Here is a 26787-nt window from a genome sequence, read left to right as displayed (position 1 = left end):
TTCAGACATCCCAGAAGAGGGCATCAGATCTCATTATGGATGGTTGTGAGCTACCATGTGGTTTCTGGGATTTGAACTCAGGACCTTCAGAAGAGCAGTCAGTGCTCTTAACTGCTGAGCCATCTCTCCAGCCCCCCTCAATAAATTATTGTTGCTTAACTGAGATCAGTGTTCGTATGGTTTGTGTGAAAATTCCTGGACCCCAACAATAACCCCAAAATCAATGTTTTCTATTTTCTTAAAGGAGGGGCAGTTGGAAGCTTGCCATCACAAAGATGAAGGCTGAGAACATTGCTAAGCTGTTTGAGCAAGTTTCTGTTAAAGGCCCAGAACAGCAAGTCCACAGCACCAGAAAGATGGTTGCCAAGGAATGAAGTCCAATAGAAGGCTGGAGGTGACAGCCAAGGGGTGTGAGATTCCTTATGGGCTGACACAAATGTCATCATGTTTTAACAAGGGAACCCAACCTGTGACTGTACTAACAGGCGCTGAATGACAGTGAACTTTCTTTCCTTTTCTTTTATCCCTTTCTTTCTTTCTTTTAGTTCATTACATTTTATTTAGTGTGTGTGTGTGTATTTTACAGAACACTGAGCCATTTTGCCAGTCCCATAGGTAGACTTTCATAATCAGACTGTATGGTACATGAGGCACAGTTCAACTAAGCTGCTAACAAAAAAGTGGAATCAGGCCAGGCAGTGGTGGCACACTCCTTTAACCCCAGCACTCAAGAGGCAGAAACAGGCAGATCTCTGTGAGTTTGAGGCCAGCCTGATCTACAGAGTGGGTTTCAGGACAGCCAGGTCTACACAGAGAAACCCTGTCTCGAAAAACCAAAAGAAAGGGGCAGGGGTGGGTCGGGGAGAGATCAGGCGCTCTGGAAGAAGGATGAAGTCTGTCTTTGCCATTCCTGTCCCAGTTCTGTCCTTTGAGTCTGTGTCCTTGGCCAGGGGTTCCCCCTCCTTGTCTAATCCATCAGCTAGCTACAGATAGGGTCTGCTCTTCCTTGGGGCTTCTGTTCCCTTAAATCTGTGATTTGTGGAACACAGAGACTTGAGGATTCCGGGGTTGGGATGGAGACAGTGAACAAAGGAAGGGTGCTAAGGGTCTGAGGAGATTTTTCCCAGAAGGGACAAGCCCCCTCTGGAGCAGGACGGCTCCAGAGAGGAGGGATGGTTAGGGGAGCCTTAATGGGAAAAAGGTGGGGGGAAGTTACAGACCACAGGGGAAGAAAGAGAAACTTAGCCACAGCCACAACTGCTGGTGCCTTTTGAGAGCCGAAGTGGGCCAGGAGCTGCTACTTCCCACAGGTGGGATGGGGGGTCTGGTGTTGGACACTTCCCACCGGGTAGGATGGGGGGAGCTGGGTTTGGCTTACTGTGGGGAGGTAGGTGAGACAGCAGAAGGGGTTGGAGGGGCAAGAGGAGAAAGCTGGGTCAGCACAAATTATCAGGGGACATATCCTCTGTATCCCTTGGGTGAGCAGGGCACTCATGGTGTCCCCAAGGCCTGGCACCTGAGTGGTACATGGGGTCACCCTTAAACAGTGAATGAGCGGCCCAGGCATTCATGAGAGGGGAGGCAGGACAACCCTGTGAGCAGCGCCATCTGGAGAGTCTAGCAGATATGGGTTGGAATCCTTTTCCTTGGAAATGAGTCACGTGGTGTTGGGCAAGAAGGTGGGCGACTCTGAGCTACTGTTTCCTCTTCTATCCAGCAGGAAGAGCTGAGCCATACCTCACAGGGCTGTGAAGAGAAGACAGCTCAAGAACTTCCAGCAGAGAGGAGGCCGTTCCATAGGCAGTAGCTGGCCTGCTGTGGCTTAGAAAGGACAAGGCCCCGAGATCCTTCAGGTCATGGGCTCTCCCTGGAGGGCTTTGGGAGTGGGGGTGTTGACCTTGGAGACCTAGGAAATGTGAAACACAGCCAAGACAGCACGGTAGAAACAGTGCTGAGGTCACCCTAAAGGAGCTCGGGCTGCGTAAACGGCTCATTCAATTAAACAAACAGCTTGCTTTGTAAGCATGGGGACCTGAATTCAATGATCAGAGCATGCGCTCTGTGTGTCTGCTAAAGCAGGGGGTGGGGGATGGAATGTATGAGAAGGCAGGAGATGGCTCAGTGGTTAGAGTTCTGTCTCTTCTTATAGAGGATCTGGGTACCCAGCACCTACATAGTGGCCACAAACACCTGTAATTCCAGTTCTAAGGGATCTGAACCCCCTTTGCCCTTGCTGGGAGCCTGTCTGCATGCACATGGTAAACATACACTTACACACACACACACACACACACACACACACGCACACACGCACACACAAATTAAAAATGAATAAACCTTAAACAACAAATGAAGGCAGGCAAAAGGCAGCCATATATCCTATACCCTTGAAATGCCAGTGCTCGCATAGCAGAGACAGGCAGATTCCTGAGGCTAAGGCTAGCCCAGGGATAACCAGGGCTACACAGAGAAACCCTATCTCGAAAAACCATGTATTGAAGCAGCATTTACACCATGGGCTGGCGCTCTCTCTCGCTCTCTCTCTCTCTCTCTCTCTCTCTCTGTGTGTTCTCATGTAGCCCAGGCTGGCCTCAAAATCACAATGTAGCCAAGAATGACTTGGGACTCTAGATACTCCTGCCTCCTTCTCCTGAGATCCTAGGCCTGGGCCACCACCTCTGGTCTTCCATGGTGCTTGTGTATGCTAGGCAAGCTCACTACCAATTTAGCTGCACACCCCAGCCCCCTAATAGGCTCTCTTTTAAGTCTATGCTAGTGTTTTTAAAGCTCTAAGATGTCCTTCAAGGCACTGCAAGTTCCACTTTGATGAGGCTAGCATCGCCTTTCTTCTGCATCCTCCAGAAGGACTGGAGGACAGAGCAGGATTGTGTTGTGGGTAGCGGTAGAGATCTGCAGTTTCGCACCAGCTGTGGGTTCGAGCCTACTCTGGACCTTGGGCAGGTTTCCTGAGCCTCTTTCTCAGGCTCATTGTGCTGCATAGGGCTGGCTCCTGGTTAAGTGCCAGCCTGGCTCAGTTCCTCCCTGGAGCCTGATCATGGCAGGGTTCAGGTGCACTGCAGGTGTAGCAATGGGGTCTCAGGCCTGGTGGGTGCTTGACTGGATGTCTCCTTGGTAACTGCAGCTTATGCCCCTCGCTTTGGGAATCCTGCTGGCTCCAGAACAATGGAAAACAGAAACACCCACACACACCCAGAGAGCAAGGCGGACGCTCCAGCAGTCCAATCAAGTTCTGGCCTGAGTTCCACCAAAAAGAAGACAGATTCGGAACCCACTGTCTCAGCCGGTCAGGTGGGCAGACCTCCACTTCTGGTTCCGATCTCCATTCCCAGCACAGGTCGCTCACTTCCTACCTTTTTGTTTTGTTTGCTTATCCAGACAGGGTTTCTCTGTGTAGTCCTGGCTGTCTTGGAACTCACTCTATAGATCAGACTGCCCTCCAACTCACAGAGATCCACCTGCCTCTGCCTCCCAAGGGCTGGGATTAAAGACAAACGCCAGCCACCGCGTCCAACCTTGGGCATTCTTAATCCAGTCACGTTGACAAGCAAGGCTGACCACCGTATGTCCACCCCTGTCAACCTGACACCCAAAACACGTCTCTAATCCAAACCATCCCAAAAAAGCCACCAATATTGATATTGCAACAAGAAGAGGTGACTCCATTGGGAGAGGCAGAGCCCAATCCAGTTGCCTGTCTCACACCAACCAGCGGGTAACCAGGGCCTCAATATGCGAGTCTGTGGGGGGGGGGCGGGGACAGTTCACAGGGCTTCTAGAGGAGAGCTGGGCAAACATTCTGGGTCTCCTTTTCTCCCATTCATTTTCTCAGCAAGCAAACATGGGTGCCAATCCTGCTACTTAATGAGTTCTCTGCACCCGCTTCAGCCTTCTGTGTGTGCCATGGTAAGGATTACCTGGACTGAGTCTGTTGAAGCCCGCTTCATAGCAGGTACTTGCGAGAGTTGGCTCCCACCAGAATCTTTTGTTAAAACAATTTCACCGGGCTGGTGAGATGGTTCAGTGGGTAAGAGCACCCGACTGCTCTTCCGAAGGTCAGGAGTTCAAATCCCAGCAACCACATGGTGGCTCACAACCATCCGTAACAAGATCTGACGCCCTCTTCTGGAATGTCTGAAGACAGCTACAGTGTACTTACATGTAATAAATAAATAAATCTTTAAAAACAAAAAAACAAAAAAACAATTTCACCCACGAGTTAATAAACTATATGGTGCTGGCTAACTAACTTTTCAGGAGCTAAGCTGGCTTAAGGTCCACCCTACCAGTCATTGAGAGCCAAGAGGGAAACTAAAAATATCAACCAGGTAGTGCTGGCATGTGCCTTTAATCCCAGCACTCGGGAGACAGGGGCAGGAGGATCTCTGTGAATTCAAGGCCAACCTGTTCTCAAGTTCAAGCTCCAGGATAGCCAAGGCTATACACAGAAACCCTGCCTTGAAAAACCAACACATTGGGCTGGAGAGGTGGCTCAGCGGTTAAGAGCACTGACTGATCTTCCTGAGGTCCTGAGTTCAATTCCCAGCAACCACATGGTGGCTCACAACTATCTATAATGGGACCTGACACCCTCTTCTGGTGTGTCTGAAGACAGTGACAGTGTACTTACATATATAAAGCAAATTTTTAAAAAAGGAAAGAAAGCCAGGGGCCTGGGGGGCATCGGCATGGTGGCGTACACCTGTAACTTCAGGATTCACGCTGGCGAAGGAAGATGTCAAGTTCAAAGCCAGTCTAGGCTATAGACAACCATTGTCTCAAACAGCTATGGAAGGGTGGTACTGTGGCAGGCATTGGCATCCTTTCAAACAGCCCTCAACACAATCCTTTGGCTCATATTCTGGGTACCCTCTAGTTTTTTGCTGAGCAGTGGACTCAAGCCCACCATCTCTCCAGGCTACCTGCTGGCCTCACTCTCACCTCTCTCTGGGATTTCCCTGACAGGAGGACGGACAGGAAGGAACAGGACAAGGCCCCCAGTGCCTGGGTCAAGTTCACTGGCCCACACACATCTCTGTTTCAGACTGGACTTGCAGATGCCACTGAAAGGGACAACAGAAAGCAGCCTGTCGCTTCCAGAGGACCAGAGAGGGAGCTCCGACACACAGGATCATCCCAGGACGGGTCAGGGGAGCTTCCGACCCAGGAGCCCTCAGCAAGACCGAGGTGAGTTGTTGGGGGGGGGTCCCTAGGAAAGGGAGTCCAGAGAGAACTGAGAGCTTTCCAGGCTAAGGCAGATCTAGTGACTGCAGGACTCTCTGCTGCTCCCCATCTTCTTGCCTCTTTCCTCTCTGCCCAACCCTACCGAGGAGCAAACCCAGGACCTTGAAAATGCTAGCTTGGCCAGTGCCCCATCACTGATCTGTAACTGTGACCCATTTCAGAACACTGATCAAACTAAATTATTTCCATCCACCCTTTGTCTACTCTCGGCTACCAAGACAGAGCCAGCTTCCACGTGACTTATTCAAGGGGAGTTTATGTCTCCTGTTCAGCTTCAGATTCCTCCTGCCTGGTACCAGCCCTGGCACCTGCATGGTAGCTTCTCAATAAGCATTTATTCACTAAACCTACCGAAGAATCAACAACAACAAAAAAATGTCAGCTGGGCATGGTGGCACACGCCTTTAATCCCAGCACTTGGGAGGCAGAGGCAGGTGGATTTCTGAGTTCCAGGCCAGCCTGGTCTACAGAGTGAGTTCCAGGACAGCCAAGGTAGACAGAGAAACCCTGTCTCGAAAAACAAAAAACCAAAAAACAAAAGACAAAAAACAAAACAAAACAAAGATGTCAATGGGCCAGCCTTGGTGGCACAGGCCTCTATAACCTACCACTTGAAGGGTTGAGGAGGGAGGGTTGGTAGCCCAAGGCTAGCCTTGGGTACATAGTGAGTTTGAGGCCATCTTAGATCACTTACGACAGTGTCTAAATAAATAAATAAATAAAAACATAGACAAACTTACACCATAGGGCCAGCACGATGTCTTGATGGGTAAAGGTTCAGTTGCCAGGGATTACATGATAGAAGGAGAGACAGTTCCTGAAAGTTGCCCTTTGACCTCCACGTGCCTGCTGTGGCATGTTAACCTACCATCCTCCCCACCTCTCCATCCCCCCCCAACACACAAGGTCTCTCTCTCTCTCTATATATATATATATATAGAACTGGGTATTTCTGGAAAGCAAGCTGGGGCTGAAAGAGAAAATAATGAAGCCAAGACAAATGTTCTGATCAAGGCCGGCAAGTTTACTAAGAGAGTGTGCTTATAGGAAGACAGGTAGCAGAAGAGCAGGGCAATTGTCACTTCAAAAGGAGTCAGCCAAGTCTGAAAGCTGCACCCCAGGTGGCCCCATCTCAGTGGTGACAAGGTCTGTACCATCCCGCTTCAGGCTGGAGGAGGCTACAGTGGCTGTCCTAGAACTCATTAAGTAAACAGGGCTAGCCACAGAGATCCACCTGCCTCTGCCTCCTAAGTACTGGGATTAAAAGGTGTGAATCACCATGCCCAGCTATGATATGGGATTTTATGCGCGCACTCAAAGGCGTGTTTATTGTCTACAAAGTGAGTTCCAGGACAGCCAGGGCTATACAGAGAAACCCTGTTTCAAAAAAAACAAAAAAAAAAAAAAAAAGAAAAAAAAAGGCATGTTTATTGAAGGGAGGAAGGCTCATGAGACCCCACCCTTCCTGAGGATCTTACAGAGTTTATGGTTGCTGGGGGAGGGAGAACATTTCTTTTCTTTTTTTTTTTTTTAAGATTTATTTATTTATTATATGTAAGTACACTGTAGCTGTCTTCAGACACTCCAGAAGAGGGCGCCAGATCTCGTTGCGGATGGTTGTGAGCCACCATGTGGTTGCTGGGATCTGAACTCTGGACCTTCGGAAGAGTAGTCGGGTGCTCTTACCCACTGAGCCATCTCGCCAGCCCGGGAGAACATTTCTTAAGTGATGTAGCTGGTGGTAAGGTGCCACACATTTATAAATCTCTCACTGGGCTCCTGTCAGTAGCCCTCACTCAATCATTAAAAAACAAAACAAAACAAAACAGATACCAAGGGCAGCAGTTAAGAGCACTGACTGCTCTTCTAGAGGTCCTGAGTTCAATTCCCAGTAACCACATGGTGGCTCACAACCATCCGTAATGAGATCTGGCGCCCTCTTCTGGTGTGTCCGAAGACAGCTACGATGTACTCATATACATAAATAACTCTTTCAAAGAAAAATACATATGAAATGAAAAGGGGCGGGGCTAGTTGGGAAGAAGGAGGGGGGATTAGGGGAGGGGGAGGGGCGAGCGAAGGTAATGAGTATGATCAAAATATTTTGTGTCCATATAGAGATGTCAGGACAAACCACTGACCACATACTCATGCAAACACAGGAAGGAAGCATGCGCACAAAGAGTATATAGAACTAAACCTCCGCTAACAGCTGCTCAGGCATACGAAAGAGCCACAAGGAGGAAGGCCCAGGCAGGGTGGTGGCCCGCACCTAGGGTCGCAGCACAGAGGAGGCTAAGGTAGGGCTGATAGTTTGAGGCCAGCCTAGGCTACTAAGCGGAAACCCTATCTGAGGAGGTGTCTCTCAACTGTTCTGATTTTTCTGATGTTTTGGTGGGTGTGTATGTACGCATGTGCACCTGTGCATGCGCGTGTGTTACTGGTGATTCTCTCTCTCTCTCTCTCTCTCTCTCTCTCTCTCTCTCTCTCTCTCTCTCGGTAGTCGTGAGAGAGGCAACGTAGAATCTCATGCAGCCCAGGCTGGCTTTGAACTTACTGTGAAGCTGAGAACAGTCTTCAGCTCTCCCCTCCCCTCCTTACACTGGGGTTACAGGTGTGCGTGCGGTGCCAGCGCACACTTTCTCTTTCTGAAAAAACAACCAGCACTGAAAGTGTTAAACCCCAACCTCCCCAACACCCACCCCAAGGAGCCCTAGAATCAGAGAGTGTGTCAGTCCTTCCTCTACTCTCCCAGGCAATAAGTACACGCATCCCTGGTGTGCCTAGTCCTAGGCTGGCATTCGGGGAGAGCAGCCCCAGGCCTGAGTGAAAGTGACAGCCTGTCGGTTTTCTCCACAAGGACAACCCAGGATGGGCCGAGGGAGCTGCAAGCAGGCCCGGAGCAAGCCCAGCCTAGTGGGGATTTTGTGACCTCTGAAGGGCGGCCACAGCCAGTCATGCAGACCAAGGACCAGCAGAAGAGATGGCAGAGTGCCGAGGTCAAAGAGATCCATCTTGCCGAGAGCTGCCAGGTAATTGCAGGAGACTGGGGAGAAGAGCATGGGCACCATGGGGGTGTGTTGGGGGGGGAGGGCCCCTGTGCCCTCCACACAGGTGTGCTTGTGTTTGCTTGAGGCTGTGCACTGGAGCTGGCCGACACTCAGTCTCCGTGGGCCACTGGGTGGGTGGTTCAGGCACTTGGAATCATAGTGTTCTTCAGGTCTTGTTTAAGGAGAGGTCCCTGCAGGTGTCCTGAGGACAGGGCAGGGACGAGGGCACTATGATGGAGGATGCTGGGAGGTGCTGGGTTTAAGAGACTGGCTGTGTATCTGTCTGCCTGTCCACATGTCTGTCCATCAGTTTGTGTGTGTGTGTGGCCTTAAAGAGATCTGCCTGCCTCTGCCCTCTGAGTGCTGAGATTAAAGGTGTGCACTGCTACTGCCACCGGGCAGCTTGGGACTTTTTTTTTTTTTTTTTTTTTGGTTTTTCGAGACAGGGTTTCTCTGTGTAGTCGTGGCTGTCCGGAACTCACTCTGTAGCCCAGGCTGGCCTCGAACTCAGAAATCCGCCTGCCTCTGCCTCCCGAGTGCTGGAGCTTGGGACTTTCTTTTTCTTTTCTTTTCTTTTCTTTTTTTTTTTTAAGATTTATTTATTATTATATGTAAGTACACTGTGGCTATCTTCAGACACACCAGAAGAAGGCATTTGATCTCATTACAGATGGTTGTGAGCCACCATGTGGTTGCTGGGATTTGAACTCAGGACCTTTGGAAGAGCAGTCGATGCTCTTACCCACTGAGCCATCTCTCTCCAGCCCCTCCCCCCCTTTTTTTTCCTAGACAGGGTTTCTCTGTGTAGCCCTGGCTGTCCTGGAACTCACTCTGTAGACCAGGCTGGCCTCAAATTCAGAAATCCACCTGCCTCTGCCTCCCAAGTGAAACAAAGGAAGAAGGTCCTGAAAGACACACTAGGAACCGGTCATAGGAGTAACCACACTGAAGGAAAGAAAACAGAAAAAAAATATATACGAGGGTTGGGTATGGTGGAGGCACTCAACCTTTGATCCCAGCACACAAGAGGCCAAGGCAGGAAGATCTGAGGGACTCTGAGGCTAGCCTGGTCTATAGAGTGAGTTCTGGGTCAGCCAGGGCTACATAGAGAGGCCTTGTCTCACACACCCCACATGTTAGGAGAGATGGCGCAGTGGTTAAGAGCATTGGCTGATTTTCCAGAGAGCTGGAGTTCAGTTCCCAGAACACACATGGTGACTCAAAACCCCCTGTAACTCTAGGATCCAATGCCCTCTTTGGCTTCTAAGGCCATCTACAGATGTGTGCCATACATCCTCACAGACACATACACATAAAGAAAAAAATATTTTTAGGAAAAAAAATAATATATGCCATAGAACAGGAGGGGTGGGGGTGGGGGGCTCTGCCCTTTGACGCTCTCCTGAGGGAGTCAGATGATAGCTCTTCTCAGGGCGTCTTCTTGATTTCCTAGACTCTCCCTCTCCCCACTCAGGGAAACACAGATCATGATCTGGGGAAGCCATGCCCCTCAGACACCAGGAATCAGCCACAGAAGAATAACTCCCCCAGTGAAGCAGGCCGCCCACAGGTCAGGCTGCAAGAGCCCATGCCAGCGCCTGGCTCAGGGACTCACAAGGACAACCCCCAGGAGGCAGTGCCCCCCAAGCCCAAGGTGACTGCAGAAGAAAAGAAGGCCCCTCCCGTTTTGCCATCTGTACCGGGACCTCGAACACACAAGGACAGGTAAGTCATTCTCTGGGACCAACCCTGCCCAGCTCTTCAGCTAAGCCAGGGGAAGCCAGCGCAGTCCATGTGCAGAGATTAGGAGCAGAAATGAATTTCGCCCCCCCCCCAGCCCGTCCTCATAAAAAGCTGGGTACAGAGGCACGTGCTTGGAGACAGGTGGATCCTGAGACCATGGCTGGCCAGCTAGTCATCCAGCTCCGGGTGGATGAGAGACTGTGTCTCAAAACAAGATGAAGGCTGAGGAGATGTTTCAACGGGGAAGGGTGCTTGCTGCCAACCTGAAGCCTTAAATTCAAACCCCAGGGACTCACGTGATGGAAGGAGAGAACTGAATTTGTTCAAGTTGTCCTCTGACATCCACACTTGTTTTCTGGAATGCATGTGCATGCACACCCCCAACAACAACAAATAACTGGCCAGTGATGCAGCTCAGTAGGTTAAAAGTGCTGGTCACTAAGTATGGTGACCTGATATCAAGGCCCACATAGTAGGTCATCCAGTAGATGGAGAAAGCCAATCCTCACAAATTGTCTCCTGACATGTGTGCTAACCTCAAACTGAGTTAAATGAATGTGATTAAAGAAAAAAACCTAAAAGCTCAAAAACCGGAGAGGTGTTTCCTGTTTCTGGCCGGCTGAAGCCTCTAGTTTAGGTCATAGGCTGCTGGGCCCCATCTTTGTTCTATAGATCTCTATGTGTTCAGGTGAGGCAGCGGGGAGTTGGGGGGGGGATACACACGCTAGGGGGCAGGATTGCATGTGCTGGGACTTGTAATGTGCAAGCCCTGACCTGCAACCCTGCCCCCACCTCACCCGGTTTCTTCTCTGTTTAGAGGCGAGGCTGCGGAGAGCAGGGCAACACTGAGGCTGCAGCCTCCTCCTCTTCCTCCTCCTCCAGTAAGTAGCGCCAGAGTGGGAATGGGGGATAAGGGGAGGGAATGGGGGGAGGGGAGCTCGGGAGGGAGGGGGTGGAAACAAACATTTCCAGTCAGACTTTGGAATGCTTGCGTGTAAGCCTGGACTACACTCACATTGGATTTATATTTCTTCTCTTTTACTTTTTATTTAATTATTATTTAATTATACTTTACTCAAAGTTTGGTTTTTGTTTTGTTTTGTTTTGAGACAGGGTTTCTCTGTGCAGCCCTGGCTGTCCTGGAACTCATTCTGTAGACCAGACTGGCCTTGAACTCAGAAATCCTCCTGCCTCTGCCTCCTCAGTGCAGTGAGGAACTAAAGGCGTGTGCCATCACCGCCCAGCTTTAAAGTTTTTTAAATTGCAAGGACTCTGTGTGTAAGCAGCAGACTCTTCTCCCATGTCCCATGGCATGGGACTAGAGGTTCTCCCCTCCCACCATGTGGACCCTGGGGATCAAACTCAGGGTTGGTGGCAAGTCTCTCTACCGGCTGAGCCATCCTGAAGTCATCTTTTGGGTTTTCAAGACCGGCGCCTCCCATAGCCCAGGCTGGCCTGTCCTTATGTATCTGAGAATGATCCCACAATCCTGCCCCCTCTGGCCTCTGCTTCCCAATGCTGGGTTTTCCGTGTGTGTGCTGCTGGCCCTGGTGTGTCTGCTTTGAGTGGGCAGTCAGAAATGAGGTCCCACTCTGGAGCCCGTGACTCCTTCTCAAGGCTGCTTCCCATCAGCCCTTTACCCTCAGCTCCTAGCCACAGCTTCTCAGAACGCCTGTGGCCTCCCAGCCATCCCCACTGCCCAGCTCTGCCACTTCCTGGCACAAGCTTAGAAGCATCATCACCCAGTCCTTGTCACCCCTGCCTATCTTCACGACACATCCCCAGCCACACCCTGGTCCAGGATGCTCCAGCCAGGCACACTTTGTCTGCTGGGGCCTGAAGTGACTATATGTGATTTTCTTAGCTGATGCCCAGTCACACTCCACTGTGTCCTTTCAGACCAGCAAGTGTCATGGAAGAACACGGAAGGAAAAACTCCAGCCTCTTCCTGCCCATCAGTCATCAGTAGCCACAGCCCCCCACCCCTGCCTACTTATCAAATCCTTTCCTGCCACACTGCCAGTCTCTCCATTTGTACAGCAATATCTACCCCAACACCCACACTCCCTTCCCTTCTTAGTACCTATAGACTCATGTACCTTAGTGCCTATGGACCCTTCCGTATGCTTCCTTTTGTTGTTGTTGTTGTTTTCCTTTTTTTTTTTTTTGAAACAGGGTTTCTCTGTATAGCCCTGGCTGTCCTGGAACTCACTGTATGCTTCCTTAAGGGGATTTTCTTTCTTTTTTTTCTTTCTTCTTATTTATTTATTACATGTAAGTACACTGTAGCTGTCTTCAGACACACCAGAAGAGGGCGTCAGATCTCATTACAGATAGTTGTGAGCCACCATGTGGTTGCTGGGATTTGAACTCAGAACCCATGGAAGAGCAGTCAATGCTCTTAACCGCTGAGCCATCTTTCCAGCCCGTGGATGACTTTCGAGGACAAAACTCCACACAATCCTTAGACTTACACTGTACATATCCTTTTACATTTTTTTCTTTTCGGCTTTGGATTTTCTATGTATGGGTGTTTCGCCTGTCTGTATATTTGTGCACCATGAGCATGTCTGGTTCCCTCAGAGGCCAGAGCAGGGCATCAGATTCTCTGGAGCTGGCCTTACGGATGGTCATAAGCCTCCATGTGGGGATGAGGTTCTATAGCCTGGGTCCTCTAAAAGAACAGCCAGTGGGAATGAGGCTCAGTTGATAAGAGTTTGTGTGGCATGAACAAACTCCTAGGTTCCACCCCCCCATACTTCCCAAACCAGACGTGGTGACACAAGCCTGGAATCTGATCACTGGGGAGCTAGATGAAGGAACCACAACACTCAAGGTCACTCTCAACAGACACTCAAGGTCACTCTCAACAGACACTCAAGGTCACTCTCAACAGACACTCAAGGTCACTCTCATCAGACACTCAAGGTCACTCTCAACAGACACTCAAGGTCACTCTCAACAGACACTCAAGGTCACTCTCATCAGACACTCAAGGTCACTCTCATCAGACACTCAAGGTCACTCTCAACAGACACTCAAGGTCACTCTCAACAGACACTCAAGGTCACTCTCATCAGACACTCAAGGTCACTCTCAGCAGACACTCAAGGTCACTCTCATCAGACACTCAAGGTCACTCTCAGCAGACACTCAAGGTCACTCTCAACAGACACTCAAGGTCACTCTCAACAGACACTCAAGGTCACTCTCAACAGACACTCAAGGTCACTCTCAACAGACACTCAAGGTCACTCTCAACAGACACTCAAGGTCACTCTCATCAGACACTCAAGGTCACTCTCAACAGACACTCAAGGTCACTCTCAACAGACACTCAAGGTCACTCTCAGCAGACACTCAAGGTCACTCTCATCAGACACTCAAGGTCACTCTCAACAGACACTCAAGGTCACTCTCAGCAGACACTCAAGGTCACTCTCAACAGACACTCAAGGTCACTCTCAACAGACACTCAAGGTCACTCTCAACAGACACTCAAGGTCACTCTCATCAGACACTCAAGGTCACTCTCAGCAGACACTCAAGGTCACTCTCTATATAGAAGCCAAGACCAGTTTGAGCTAAACAGGCTGCTTTGTTAGTGGGGGAATGGGGTGGGGTTGGGGAGATGGCTCGGCAGGTAAAAGCCTTTGCTCTCAAGCCTGACAACCTTAGTTCCATCAGAGAGACCCGTAGGTTAGAAGAAGAACCAACTACAGCAGGTTGTGTCCCCCCCCCCCCCCCCGCTTCCACCTGCACACCATGGCACCTGACCTGCCTCGTGTGAATACACACACAGAGATCAGTTTACAGGTAGCCTGCTGGGACAGCTCACGCCTTTCTTTAATGCCAGCATTCAGAGAGGCAGTCAGGTACAGAGTTCATGGGCAGCCTAGTCTACATAGCGAGTGTGAGACCACGATCAATCCATTAGTCAATAAATACGTGCAGAGCTGAGGTCAAGCAAGCCCCAGGTTCACACCCAGAAGGAGACAACTGAGTCCCCAACATGTCTTCTGTCCTCCACATGTCCAACATGGCACACGCATGTCCACATATGCCATGCACACAAAGATTTTATGAAGTTGTTTTGCTGGGGCTCCCCTTCCCTCCCACGCCCATCTTCCCTGGGCTCAGGGGCCTGACTTCAAGGCTACTTCACAGCTGGCTCCTGCCTAGTCTCCCTCCATGATTCGGACTTCTCTGCCCTCCTTGCCTTCTCCGGACTCTCCCCTCTGTGTGCCCTGGAGGGTTGCATTCAATCCCTCCGATGACTCCCAAATCTACATCTCCAAGTCAGACTGTGCCTTGAAACTCCCAGTCCTGCCGGGCATGGTGGCGCACGCCTTTAATCCCAGCACTCGGGATGCAGAGGAAGGCAGATTTCTGAGTTCCAGGCCATCCTGGTCTACAAAGTGAGTTCCAGGACAGCCAGGGCTATATAAAGAAACCCTGTCTTGAAAAACCAAAAAAAAAAAGAAACTCCCAGTCCATAGGTCTGACTGCCACCTCAGACTACGGACCAGAGCAGTGTCTTGTCGATGTGTTGCAATAGTCTGAACACAGCACACTAGGCCAAAACAGTTCCACATGTAAGCGATTTATTGGGAGAGAGAAGGGTAAGGAAGGTGGCGGCAGAAAGAGAAGGGAGGGGGAAGAGAGAGAGGGAGGGAGGAGTGTTTCCCTTATATGTATGAATAATGACATAACACAGGTAAAAGTGGGAGGTGAGCCAAGTGGATTCTGGGAATATGGTGGCCGTTGTCTTGGCAACTGGTCTGTAGGTCCCGCCTATGTGATGTCACAGGTTTCGGAGGTCCTGAGGCCAACACCCACCAGTTCCCACCCACTCCTGACCCAGTCTTCACCTCAGCAAAGGATGCCCTAGCTGTTCACCCAGAGCTCGTGCGTGCGAGTTAGCTCAAAAATCTCTCCTGACTCCTTTTATCCAGCTACAGTCCCTTCCCAGTGCATCAGCAATCCTTCCCCGCCCTACAAAGCCATTTCTGAGTCCGTCTGTCCGTTCCCCGCACCCATCACCTAGCCCAAACTTCTTCCTAGTAGAGTAAGACCCTGAATCTTCAACCAAACAAACACACAAGGCTCTGTGTCTAGCTACTCTGGTGGGATTTCTAACATATATATATATATATATATATATATATATATATATATATATATATATATATATGCTAAGCTTATTTCCCAGGGACCTTTGCACATGCCGCCCTTACTCAGGCTTCAACTTAAATGTCACTCAGCAGTTTCCCCCTGACCATCCAGTCTCAAGTTATCCTGTCAGCCATGGGTACTCTACCATCATGATCCTATTTTCCTTGTCTTTAGGGATGAGGGGGTTTGCAGTGTCTGTACCCTGTGTACCACGAGCATGCAGTTCTCAAGGAAGCCAGAAGAGGGCGACATGCCCCGGAACTAGAGTTACAGACTATGAGGACCTTCCCGTGGGAGCTGGGATGAAAGGCATGCAGCATGCCTAGTAGTGGCTTGCTTCATCTAAAGGAAGAGTTAGGGGTGCACTTTCGGGGTACAAGGGCTCCTACCGTCACTGAGGCCTCACAGTAGTGGAAAAAGAATAAGTGAGGGAGGGGCTGGAGAGATGGGCTCAGTGGTTAAGAGCACTGACTGCTCGTCCAAAGGTCCTGAGTTCAATTCCCAGCTGGCAACCATCTGTAATAGGATCTGACGCCCTCTTCTGGAGTGTCTGAAGACAGCTACAGTGTAGTCATATACATTATATATATAGCCAGGCAGTGGTAGTGTATGCTTTTAATCCCAGGACTCGGGAGGTAGAGGCAGGCGAATTTCTGAGTTCGAGGCCAGCCTGGTCTACAGAGTGAGTTCCAAGACAGCCAGGGCTACACAGAGAAACCCTGTCTCGAACCTCCCCACCCCCCAAAAAAAGGGTGAGGGAGAAAGGTGGGCCAGGCTGCCCAGCCTCGGGCTGAGAGGGATCAGATGTAGGCATAGCTGGCTCTGTGTAACGAATGAGAAACCGTATCTAAACTGCCCATTACTTGCTGGGACACCTGTGTGACTGAGGCATCCATAGTGAGGTAAGGCCACAGCTGTGTAGGCTTCAGTGCGGGAAGTTGGCTCATTCATGAATACAGCCGTGCAGGTGGGAGGTGGCAAGTGGGTCAGATCACTCAGAGATCACTCCATCTCTTGATGGCGCCTGGACTGAGCTTTTGAGACTTGGAGAGGACAGTCTGAGCATCCCCCAGAGGCTGTCTGTCTGTCTGCCTGGCTGCCCAGAGGTATCCCAGGTAACCTCCTCTCCCCTCAGGAGGAAAGAGACATTGAGAAGAAGGAGCTGGGCCAAGGGCAGAAGCAACGGCAGCAGGCCTTGTCAGCTGCAGGCACCCAGGGTCCTGCGAACTCCCGACGGGGTTTCATGAAGTGCCTACTGGAGGTGGAAGAGCAAGAAGAAGCCACCCACAGAAGGACTCTGAAGTCCCGGGGCCTGACAGCCAGGAGGTCCCCCAGGACTGTGACTACTGTGACCTCTGTGTCCACCTCAGGCCCCATCAGCAGCTCCGTTCCAACCTTACCTCTGACCCTGCATGAACCTTCCACCTCTGCTCCAGCTACTGTCCCATCCTGGGTCAGACCACCAGCCCCTGGGCAAACCCCCATCCCTATGGGGTCCCCTGGGTCAGTCCTGCCAACTTCTGCCCAGGACCAGAACTGGAGATGGCCAGAGTTCTTGCCCCAGGGCAACGAGAGAACTCTCACCTATGCCAAGATCCGGTAGGAGCCACCTCCACTAGCCTGCCGTCTTACCAGGGCCCGGCTTCCGGTCTGTTTCCAACGTGGGGCCTGCGACTCTGGCCCTTTCCCTTCCCCCCAAGTCCCCCTCTCTCCCCCCCATCGCTGGCCATCCCCTCAGTCTTCCTCTCACTGTCTCTCTGTGCTTCCCAGTGGAGTGTCCCCCAAGTTCCCACCCCCTTTCCACTCTCCCTCCCTCCCTCCCTCCTTCTCCCCCTCTCTGATGCTGGGATGGAAGCTGGGGACTCACACACTAAGCAAGCACTGTACCCCTGCACTGCACCCCCAGTCTTCCCACGACCACCAAAGGGACTACCTGTGGCTCCTGCCTCAGGCCTGTGGGTCTCTCTCTCTCTCTCTCTCTGTTACTTGTGGCTTCTTGACACGACAGAGTCCCTCCGGGAAGTTTCCCTACCTAACCTCTGCTGCCTGGTCTTCCTCCCCTGCCCCTGGGTGGCCTTGGCAGGGGCAGGAGCACCCGCAGGCAGGAGATGGTTGCCAGCTGTCCTGGGCCCATTCTCCTGCAGGCAGGAGCCGGAAGAGCATAGCCTCTTCAGAATGTATCAGAGCTGGGAGGAGCGGACTGAGGAGCACCTCACCCTGAAGCAGGAGGAAGGTGAGCAGCTCACAGTACTAATCTGCTGCTTCACTGTCCCCATCCCACTGCCCCACACTGCTGCTCCACTGACCCACTTTCTCACACTGCTGCCCTCCTGCCCCACACCACTGCCCCACTGCAACACGGCCCCACTGCCCCACTACCCCAAGCAGTGTCTCCAGGGGGTCAACTGCATTTGGCCCCAGGACACAGAAAAGGTGGGCTCCCCCCTCCTCCCCACCAGTCCTCTTTAGAGGAAGCCTGAAGGAGAGATAGGGTTCCCCAAGAACCCTGCCCATCCTAGACAGTCCCTCTCCATTTAACAGGGCCACCAGCTCTGAACAGGTCCCTCCTAGCCATCCCACCCCATCCCACCAACAACACTGAGAAGTGCTCATCTCCCAGCCTGGGTGAGGTCTCTGTGGACCCCATCCTCCCTGACCCTAACTCACTCACAATGGGCTGGCCCGATGAGAATGGATGTGTACTGTCCTACCTCCCACTCCTTCCTAAGGTCTTCCTAAGGTCCTTCTTGACCACAGTGGCTCCTTTCCTCGGATTTTCCAGAATGTCTCGCTGATCCAAGGGAATAAAACAAGACAGTAGAGGAGGCTGCCTGCTGCCCTCCTCATAACATGCACACGCATGCATGCACCAAGCACACCACACATACACGACATGCCACAAGATATCTGGAGGAGGAGCAGGTGGTGGTGGTGATGGAGGAGATGTGATGATGATGCAGATGATGATGCAGACGATGCTGATGCAGGAGCATCCCACTTAGTAACTCTTGTCTCCCTTGACAGCCTTCCGAAGCTACTTTGATATCTTCAACGGTCCTGGTGAGGTGGATGCGCGGAGCCTCAAGAACATCTTGCTCCTGATTGGCTTCACCTTTACTCCAGCCCAGGTGGAAGAAGCCCTGATGAGTGCTGACGTCAATGGTGAGCGAGGAGGTCTTCCCTGAGTCCTGCAGAGGAGCCGCCCCACACGAGGCCCGTTAGGCCATGGGGGCTGCTTGCTGTAGCAGGCTCTGATTCCATCCGGAAGCTAATGGTCCCTGACCCACCGTGCAGTGGCAGTTTCTGGGGATCCCGAAGTGACCAGAGCTTACCTCCTAACCAACCAATGGTGTTGGCGACTTTGGGAATCCTTGTCCTCGTCTGCACACCAAGTGTTCCCCATGACTCTTACTCTTCCTCCTTCCTTTTGCTTTGGTTTTTCGAGACAGGGTTTCCCTGGCTGTCCTGGAGCTTGATCTGTAGCTCAGGCTGGCCTTGAACTCAGAGACCCTCCTGCTTCTAGGGCTGGGATTAAAGGTGTGCACCACCACTGCCCGGTGAGCCTTGCATTTCTTCTGCCAGCCTTCTGGCTTTGATCAAGTCCGGAAGTTTTGCTAGGCCTCAGTTTCTCTGTCTGTAAAACAGAGCCGACAGTAGCAACCCCCTCCTCATGTTCTGTAAGATAAAATGGGGCAAGCAGGCAAAGGGTGGGACAGCGCCTGTGGGGCAGGAGACAGCAGCTGCTAGCATTAGCCAGACAAGTATGGGATGTCATCCGTGAGTGACGTGTAAGACACAGCTCTGCTGTCCTCAAGGGGTCCCCAGACGGTGACTGCTATAGGATAAAGGATTGCCTGGAAGTTAAGCAAAGCACATGGACAGTAGTTGTACCTCCTTGGAAGATGGGGGCAGGAAGGAAGGCTTCCTGGAGGAGGTACCACTCTAGCCAAGTGGTGCCAAATTAAACAGCTGTCAGGGAAAGGAGAAGGAAGTAGTAGTCCCCATGAAATGGGCCGGAGGCACTTGCATGTGGCAGGGTGACGAAGGGATAGGCAGGCCACATAGGAACTGAGTCCTGACCACTGCTCAAGACTGCTCCCCACTGCAGACTCCTCACACACACTTTCAGGGGTGTTGACCTGGGAAAACAAAGGCTCCAGGCTTCAACGGTCTCTGGCCTAGTTCTGCCCCCTCCTTCCCCCAGGTGTGTGAACCAGGGTAAGAGCCCTTTCTCTGAGCCTCAAGTCCCACCCGTGGCCAGGGTTAAGTCCTAAGCATTCTCACGCATGTCTTTAAGGATGGGAGACCTCCCCAGTCCACTGTTAAGCAGCCCAGAGAACATGAACTGAGTTCCCACTGGCTTGAGCCCTGGGGCACAGCAGGGGACAGAGTGTACAGTGATCATCTTCAGAGTCTCTTCTAAGTTCCGGGTGTCCCACATGGTGATGGGGGCTTTAGACGACAGTCCAGTAAGGGATCTGCCCTGGTTTGAACCTCTTTGGCTTAGCTGGTAAAGATGCTTGCTGCCTGAGTCACTCCCAAAAGAGACCTCACCTCCACACCTGGGATGTGGTAGGCACATTGCCTCCCCTCACATAAAATCAATAAAATGTAACAAGGAGAAAAGTTAGATGCCGGGCAGTGGTGGCGCACGCCTTTAATCTCAGCACCAGGGAGGCAGAGGCAGGCAGATCTCTGAGTTTGAGGCCAGCCTCGTCCAGAGTAAGTTCTAGTAATGGCCGAGGCTGCACAAAAATCCTGTCTTGACAAACCAAAAACAACCCCTTCAACCTCTAAGGAACCATGATTGGGATGGGGGTCGGGGGCATCTGTGGCCAGGGAGCAGCACATTGGACAGGGAAGAACTTGGCAAGAGATGAGGATACTGACAGGAGTGTGGTGGGGCCTGCGGGGCTCTGAAGGCTAGCCAGAATTTCCTACGTTCATATTGTCATGCAGACGCCAGCACTCGGGAATGACAGCTGCTGGCCTTTAGTGTGCACCTGCTATGCTGCTGGCCTTTAGTGCGCACGTGCTATACCCCTGGCCTTTAGTGCACATGTGCTATGCGTGCAGCTGTTAGGACTGTCTCCATTCCATAAAAACTAAAGCTTCCTGGGGCTCGGAAGCTTGACCAGAGTTACATAAATGGGAAATGGTGGACGTGGGTTTTGAACTCGCACTGCTGGCTCTCAGGAATTCAAAGCCCAGTCATTTTCTTATAGCTCAGGCTGGCGTGCGTGGAGCTGGCTGTGTAGCCAAGATGAGTTTGAAGTATTAACCAACCGTTGTCTCTCTGCCTCCGAGTTTATATAGTATTCGGGAATTGAATCCTGCACTTTGTGCATGCTAGGCGAACACTCTTAACCAACTGACCTACAATCCCTGTCCTGGTCCAATAGTGTCTGACCCAGAAAACTGTCATTTTTCTAGCTCACATTTTCTGCTGACTCAGCATCACGGTTACAAGCCCTGGGGTGGGCAGTGGGGGTGGGGCGGGGCAGGGAGGAGTGGGGTCACACCTGGCTTGCCATCCCTGGGCCTGCCACAGAAGGCCTCTGGCCGCCCTCATTTCTTTGCCTCTGCAGGAGATGGTCACGTGGATTTCAAAGACTTTTTGGCTGTAATGACTGACACCAAGCGCTTCTTCTGCTCTGTGGGTGAGCAGAGGGGTCAACCCCTGGGCCGTCAGAGCTGGAAAGGGGACCTGGAGGCTGATGGGGGACATTGACGTGCCTGAGAGTAATGGCGGCTATCCTTCATGATCCCAGAACAGAATGTCCTGACGGATATGTCGCCCCGGAACCCCTACACACTCTTTTTTGAGATCCTCTCTCTGCTGGTGGAAATGCTGGCCCTGCCGGAGTTGGCCCTAGAGGAGATCACTAAGTAAGCGGGGCTACTTTGTCGGGGGTGGGGGACAGAGAGGGGCAGCTAGTGCTGTTGATACCCGGAGACTTTTGAGGGTTAGGAGTCTCAGTTGCAAAGGAAAGAAAATCCCAATCAAACTGCTTTGGGTGGAGGAGGATCAGCTGGGGCTTCAGGAACGGCTGGATCTAGGAGAGCAGATGATACCAGGGAAGTTTTGTTTCCCCACCTCTCCATCTCAGCGTGCTGGCTTCAAGGCCTCAGCTAGGTTCTCCCAGTGGGAAGGGTAATGGCAACCCCACATGCAGTTCTTCTGGTTCTGTAGTTACAGGACCGGAGAGATCCTTCCCTACAAGACTCTGCAACACTCTTAGAATAGGAATCTTGCATGCTTCCAGGAAGGGCGATGGGCAGGCAGTGGGCAGCCCAGCCTCCAGGAAGGGCGATGGGCAGGCAGTGGGCAGCCCAGCCTCCAGGAAGGGCGATGGGCAGGCAGTGGGCAGCCCAGCCTCCAGGAAGGGTGATTGGTAGGCAGTGGGCAGCCCAGCCTCCAGGAAGGGCGATGGGCAGGCGGGCAGGCAGTGGGCATCTCAGAGATGACTACAGCCTAAATCATTCTCAGGCTAAAAGGTGATAGGTGGAAGTGGAAGGCCCAGCTGTTCTCTCACAGGAGTCTCTGAATTTCACCCTCTGCTTCCTGTCCTGACTGACCAGGACTTAGCTTCGGCTTCTTTTAAGACTTCTTCACACTGTTTCCAGAGTGGCCGTACCAGCTTGCGGGCGCTCGCCATCAGTGACACTAGTGAATGAGGTCTCTCTTTTCCCCACAGCCTTGCCAGCATCTGTTATCAGCTGTTTTCTCGATCTCTGCCATTCTGATCAGGGTTAAGACGAAATCTCAAAGTTGCTTCAAAGTGAATTTCTCTAGTTGTTAGGGATGATGGACACATTTTGAAGTCTTCCTTGGCCATTTTTATTTCTTTTGGAACGATCTTCAGATCCTTAGCCCGGTTTAACTGGCTTAAGTTGTTTCCTTAACTCTTTCGTTGGAGGTCATGATAAGTTCTGGACATCAGTCCTCTTGTCAGACGTACAGCTGGCCGAGTCTCTCCCTCTCGGTGGGCTTCCCCTGCACTCGATTCTTCCCTTATTTGTGAGGAAGCGTCAGCTGGGACTCCAGCACCGGCATAAGACAGATGCCTCTGTGTCTAAGCAGCCAGCACTGTCAGTGGTTGAACCTGGAGTGGCTGGCCAATGGAGTCCTCCTGTCTGAGTACAGACAGTGCCTTCTTACCGCTTGCCTCCCACCGCAGGCTGCTCCTCCTCTTTCACACCATCACCCACCTGGGCCTCCAGCAAGGAATCTGTGATTTCTTTATGAGGGAAGGTGCTGTTGAGCCCCAGCAAAAGACCTCGACAAAATACCCCGGGGAAGATGTGAGAATGAAATTTTTCCTTCCCCTGTAAAGACAGGATCTGTGTTATCCCAGCTGGGCTGGGACCTGAGCTACTCCGTCACTCTTGAGCATTAGAGATTATGGGCATGCCTCACTGTGCCCAGTCACCAAAGGCGGATCATTTTATGTTGATACCTATACTCAGGAGGCAGAGGTGGGTGGATCTCTGTGTGAGATCCATCTGGTTTACACATCGTATTCCAGGCCAGTGGGGCTGCACAGTGAGACTCTGTCTCAAAAAAATAAAAAATTCAAATTTCACTAAGGGCATGTGTAGCTCAGGCTAGACTCCGGCTTGACACATAGCTGAGGATGCCCTTGAGGTTCTGATGCTTCTGCCTCGCATCTCCTGAATGCTGGGAGTGTGCACAGCCATGCTTGATTAGTCTGGTTCAAGGGCCAAGGCAAGCGCCTCGAGCATGCTAGGCAAGTACTCTCTGAACCGACCGCCCACCCACCACACATAATCTCAGCCTCAATGCATACGTGCGTAAGCCGTAAGGCTCAGTGATGCCTACAGTCTGGCAATTTCTTTGACCCTGTGGTAACTACTTCTGTGGCCTCCATACAAATGCCAATGGTATTCTTGCTTTGCTCACAGTTACTTTGCAAGCCCTGCCCAATGAGCAATACAGCCCAGCCCAGCATGTTATCTTCCTTGTCCTCTGCTGCTTTGAGAATCTTTTCAAGAGAGTTGTTTTTTTAGGGGCCAGAGAGATGGCTCAGTTCCCAGCATCCACACGGCCAATCGCCACTGTCCGTGTAACTCCAGTTCCAGGTGTTCCAACATTACCACAAAGATACACACGCAGGCAAAACACCAATGCATGTAAGATAAAAATAAGTAATTTTTTTTTTTTTTTTTTTTGGTTTTTCGAGACAGGGTTTCTCTGTATAGCTCTGGCTGTCCTGGAACTCACTTTGTAGACCAGGCTGGCCTTGAACTCAGAAATCCGCCTGCTTCTGCCTCCCGAGTGCTGGGATTAAAGACGTGTGCCACCATACCTGGCTAAAAATAAGTAATTTTTAAAAGAGAGAGAGAGTTGTGAGTTGGGTGTGGTGGCATGCGCCCTAATTCCAGCATGTAAGAGCTGGAGGCAGGGGGCTGGAGAGATGGCTCAGTGGGTAAGAGCACCCGATTGCTCTTCCGAAGGTCCAGAGTTCAAATCCCAGCAACTACATGGTGGCTCACAACCATTCGTAACGAGATCTGGCGCACTCTTCTGGAGTGTCTGAAGACAGCTACAGTGTACTTACATATAATAAATAAATAAATCTTTAAAAAAAAAAAAAAGAGCTGGAGGCAGGAGTAGTAGGAGCTTAAGGTTATCCTTGGCTACACTGTGTATCCTGGGCTACATGAGATAGTCTCAAGAACATTAAGCCAAACACATCCTGGCTGGCTGGCTGGTCACAGGTCTTTGTAGTCTGCACCAGTCCCTTTTCAGGTACAGTTCTCTCTCTCTCTCTGTGTGTGTGCCAGAAGATGTCAGGTCCTTTGTAGCTGGAATTACAACCAGTTTTAAGCACCTGATGTAGGTGCTGGGAACTAAACTTGCGACCTCTAGAAGAGGAGGTGCTCTTCGTCATGAGCCATCTCCAGTCCTGTTCTCCCTCTGCATCCCTTCTATCATACCTTTTTTTTTTTTTTTTTGGTTTGTACGGACCAAAGCTTCTTGAGAAACAATGTACAGGAGGCAGGGTTCCTGAGAGTGTCCACAGTTGCTAGTGCATACCGTCTTTGCTCACTGTAGTCTAGCTGGGTATAGAAACCTGGTGGGCGTATCAGTTAGGGAACAGGCCTCCAGTTCAAAGCAGACAGTTCACGTTATTCTTGGACTAGAAGTGGCAGGCAGGGAGACAAAGCTGCCCAGGCACCCAAGTCAGAAGCCATAGGAAAGCAGAGGGAGGAGCCAGCGATGTCCTTTAGAGTTGTATGCGCTCAGTAGGTGACAAGTCAAGGTTAACACTCTCGACACTGCTCAGGACAAGGTGGCTCACGTATATAATGTCAGCTCTTAGGAGCAAAGCACAAGTTTGGGGTGGGAGCCTGGCGGGTCTGCAGACGACAGCAGATGTTCTGACACACACAACCTTATAAGCTGCAGCTCAGCTGAGGTAGAGCCAGCTGCATGCTGGGCTTTATTGTTTTGAGACAAGAACTTCATATAGCCTAGGACAGCCTAGACCTCAACACCTAGACAAGCATGGCTGTGAACTGAGCTTCCCACATCCACCACCTCCTGAGTGCTAGGATTACAGGCCCACCAAACTCAGTTTAGCTATTTACCAAGGCTTCCTGCATGCCAGGCTAGCACTCTGGGAACTGGACCACAGCCCCAGCCCTGCACAGCTGGTGTCTAGGCAGAAATGTTATCTAAGAGACGATATCAGTAACAGAGATGGTGGGTAATACACACTGACCTCAAAGTGGCTGGTCCCGGGAACCTAACGGGTCCCATCTCACATATAATCCTTATGCACGTTCTACCCTCATCTTAGCAGTGGGGGAGACCCTCAAGCCCTGATGTCAAGTGACATGCACAGCAGATAGAGCTGTTTCCTTATATTTCCTAAGAGGCCCGTGTCTCCAGATGCCTGGGCGGGCTTCAGTCCTGCCACACAGCCAGCCAGCTGGGAGGCAGGGGTCAGGAGGAAGGGATGAAGCCCACAACCAGGCTGAGTTGCTGGGTGTTACCTCCCTAGCTACTATCAGAAGAAGCTGAAGGAAGGGTCCTCCAAGGCCCGAGAGATGGAATCGGCTATGGGCGGGCTGCGACAGAGGAAGAAGACTCCTTACAACCCTCAGCAAGTAGAAAACTTAGAAGTCCCAGAACGGAGGGTCCTCAGGATCCTGAGCCGGCTGAAGCAGCAGAACTATGGTGAGGGCCAGTGCGTGGGCTGGGCTGGCGAGTAGAGCCCTGTCTATGTGGCCAAGTTCCTCTAGGTAGAGGCCATGGCTTAGCTGTGTGGGAACTATTAATAAACGGTGGTCCACACCATACAGCACTCAGCTCCACGCTTTGGACTCTACCTTCCTGCCTTAGCCCTGTGCCAAGGCTGTCTTTGAGAGCCCACCAGTCAGTTCCACTTGAAGGTCCTTTGTGGATGTGTGCCCTACAGTCACCCCACTTGCAGAAATGGAAACCCTAGCTAGTATGCTGACGAGGGCAGTCTGCACTCTGGCCCATCCTTCAGCCTTGTCCACCATCCCTGTCATCATCCACTCTGTGGCGGATACCAATATCCTCTCCAACTTGGAGGCTCAGACACTAAGGTTTTTGCCCAAACCTACTCTGCTTATTATGTAGCAAGTCTAGGGTTTCTCCAAGGTGGCCATGCCGAGTTCTCTTGCTCCCTCTTATTCCAGCTGCCAATCTGCAGAGCCCCTATGCCCAGGTACCCTGCATCCCACTCTGCCCGAGGCTGGACAAGAAGGCAGTCCGTCGAAAGCAGGCTAGCCATAACCATTCCGTGCTGGATCAGTGTGTCTCCACAAGCCTGGGCCCTGACTTTCATGGCCTCTTCTTCCAGCCAGGACAGCAAGGAAGCAGGTGGGTATTGAGGGCCAGAGCCTCCTGGGCTCATCTAAGACGTTGAAGAGGCCTCTGGCCTAGTAACTGGGGAATCCATCTAAGAGACGGTTGGGAAACTGCTCGCTCCAGGGAAGATGAATGCCATGAAGGCCGGGGCAGAAACGGACCACTTTACAGAAGCCTGAGCATCCTGCATCCCTGGGCCTAGGACTCAGGGATGCCTACCGTCCTCCTTGCCAAGTCTGGGAAGGCCTTGGCTTTGCTCTCTGCATAATGGGAAGCTTAGAAGCTGGGAAGGAGGGGGTGCTCCCTGCAGTCCTCAGGACTTGGGATCAGGTTCCCTAGCCCAGCTTCTGGCTCCACTGCTTCTGGAAGCCTCTCCCCTGAGTCCATGGGATGAGGGCCAAACACCTCTGCCTTTCTATATCCCCATGTCCTTCCCAGGGAACATAGCTCTGACAGCAGAAAGTGGCTTAGCTCCATGCCAGCTCGAACCCACTGACCCTCCGGAACCATGGCTCCAGTTCAAGGCCTGCAGATAGTTGGGCAGGGCCTGGATTTGGGAGTTTGCTTTCATGGTCTGGTAAGCCAATAAACACCGAGAAGCTCAGCCTCTGTATTGGATGTCCATGAAACCCCACCCCAACCCCTTCACCACTTAAGTACGATTGGCTCCAGCATGCCTCCAGGTTTGAG

At 51.6% G+C, this 26787-nt stretch overlaps 1 protein-coding gene across 2 annotated transcripts; it reads left to right on the top strand.

Annotated features, from left to right (window-relative positions):
- The first annotated feature begins 1101 nt into the window (after nt 1–1101).
- Spata21 (spermatogenesis associated 21) lies at nt 1102–26701 on the top strand. Of its 2 annotated transcripts, none has more exons than XM_021160184.1 (15): nt 1102–1310; nt 1721–1853; nt 3143–3309; nt 5063–5205; nt 8123–8294; nt 9787–10037; nt 10873–10936; nt 16366–16829; nt 17375–17463; nt 18255–18392; nt 20819–20890; nt 21002–21119; nt 25262–25437; nt 25926–26109; nt 26536–26701. In XM_021160184.1, the coding sequence occupies exons 3-15, from the start codon at nt 3184–3186 to the stop codon at nt 26591–26593; spliced, it is 2055 nt and encodes a 684-aa protein (XP_021015843.1). In that variant the 5' UTR covers nt 1102–1310; nt 1721–1853; nt 3143–3183; the 3' UTR covers nt 26594–26701. The 2 variants fall into 2 exon arrangements, with proteins under 2 accessions (XP_021015843.1, XP_021015842.1); XM_021160183.1 differs by having other exon boundaries at nt 1718–1853.
- Nucleotides 26702–26787: the final 86 nt, after the last annotated feature.

The sequence above is a fragment of the Mus caroli genome, unplaced genomic scaffold (assembly GCF_978045245.1).
Source record: "Mus caroli unplaced genomic scaffold, Mus_caroli_1 scaffold_6, whole genome shotgun sequence".
In the NCBI taxonomy this organism is placed as follows: domain Eukaryota; kingdom Metazoa; phylum Chordata; class Mammalia; order Rodentia; family Muridae; genus Mus; species Mus caroli.
The sequence above is the reverse complement of the archived record's forward strand: the minus strand, read 5'-3'. Positions and strand labels throughout refer to the sequence as shown.

Bases quoted from the DNA above. Each gene is read 5' to 3' on its own strand.
- Spata21 (XM_021160184.1), top strand. From the start codon at position 3,184: ATGGAAAACAGAAACACCCACACACACCCAGAGAGCAAGGCGGACGCT. The intron at 10,937-16,365 runs GTAAGTAGCGCC...CTCTCCCCTCAG, and splicing joins CTCCTCTTCCTCCTCCTCCA to GAGGAAAGAGACATTGAGAA. The intron at 21,120-25,261 runs GTAAGCGGGGCT...TTACCTCCCTAG, and splicing joins GCCCTAGAGGAGATCACTAA to CTACTATCAGAAGAAGCTGA.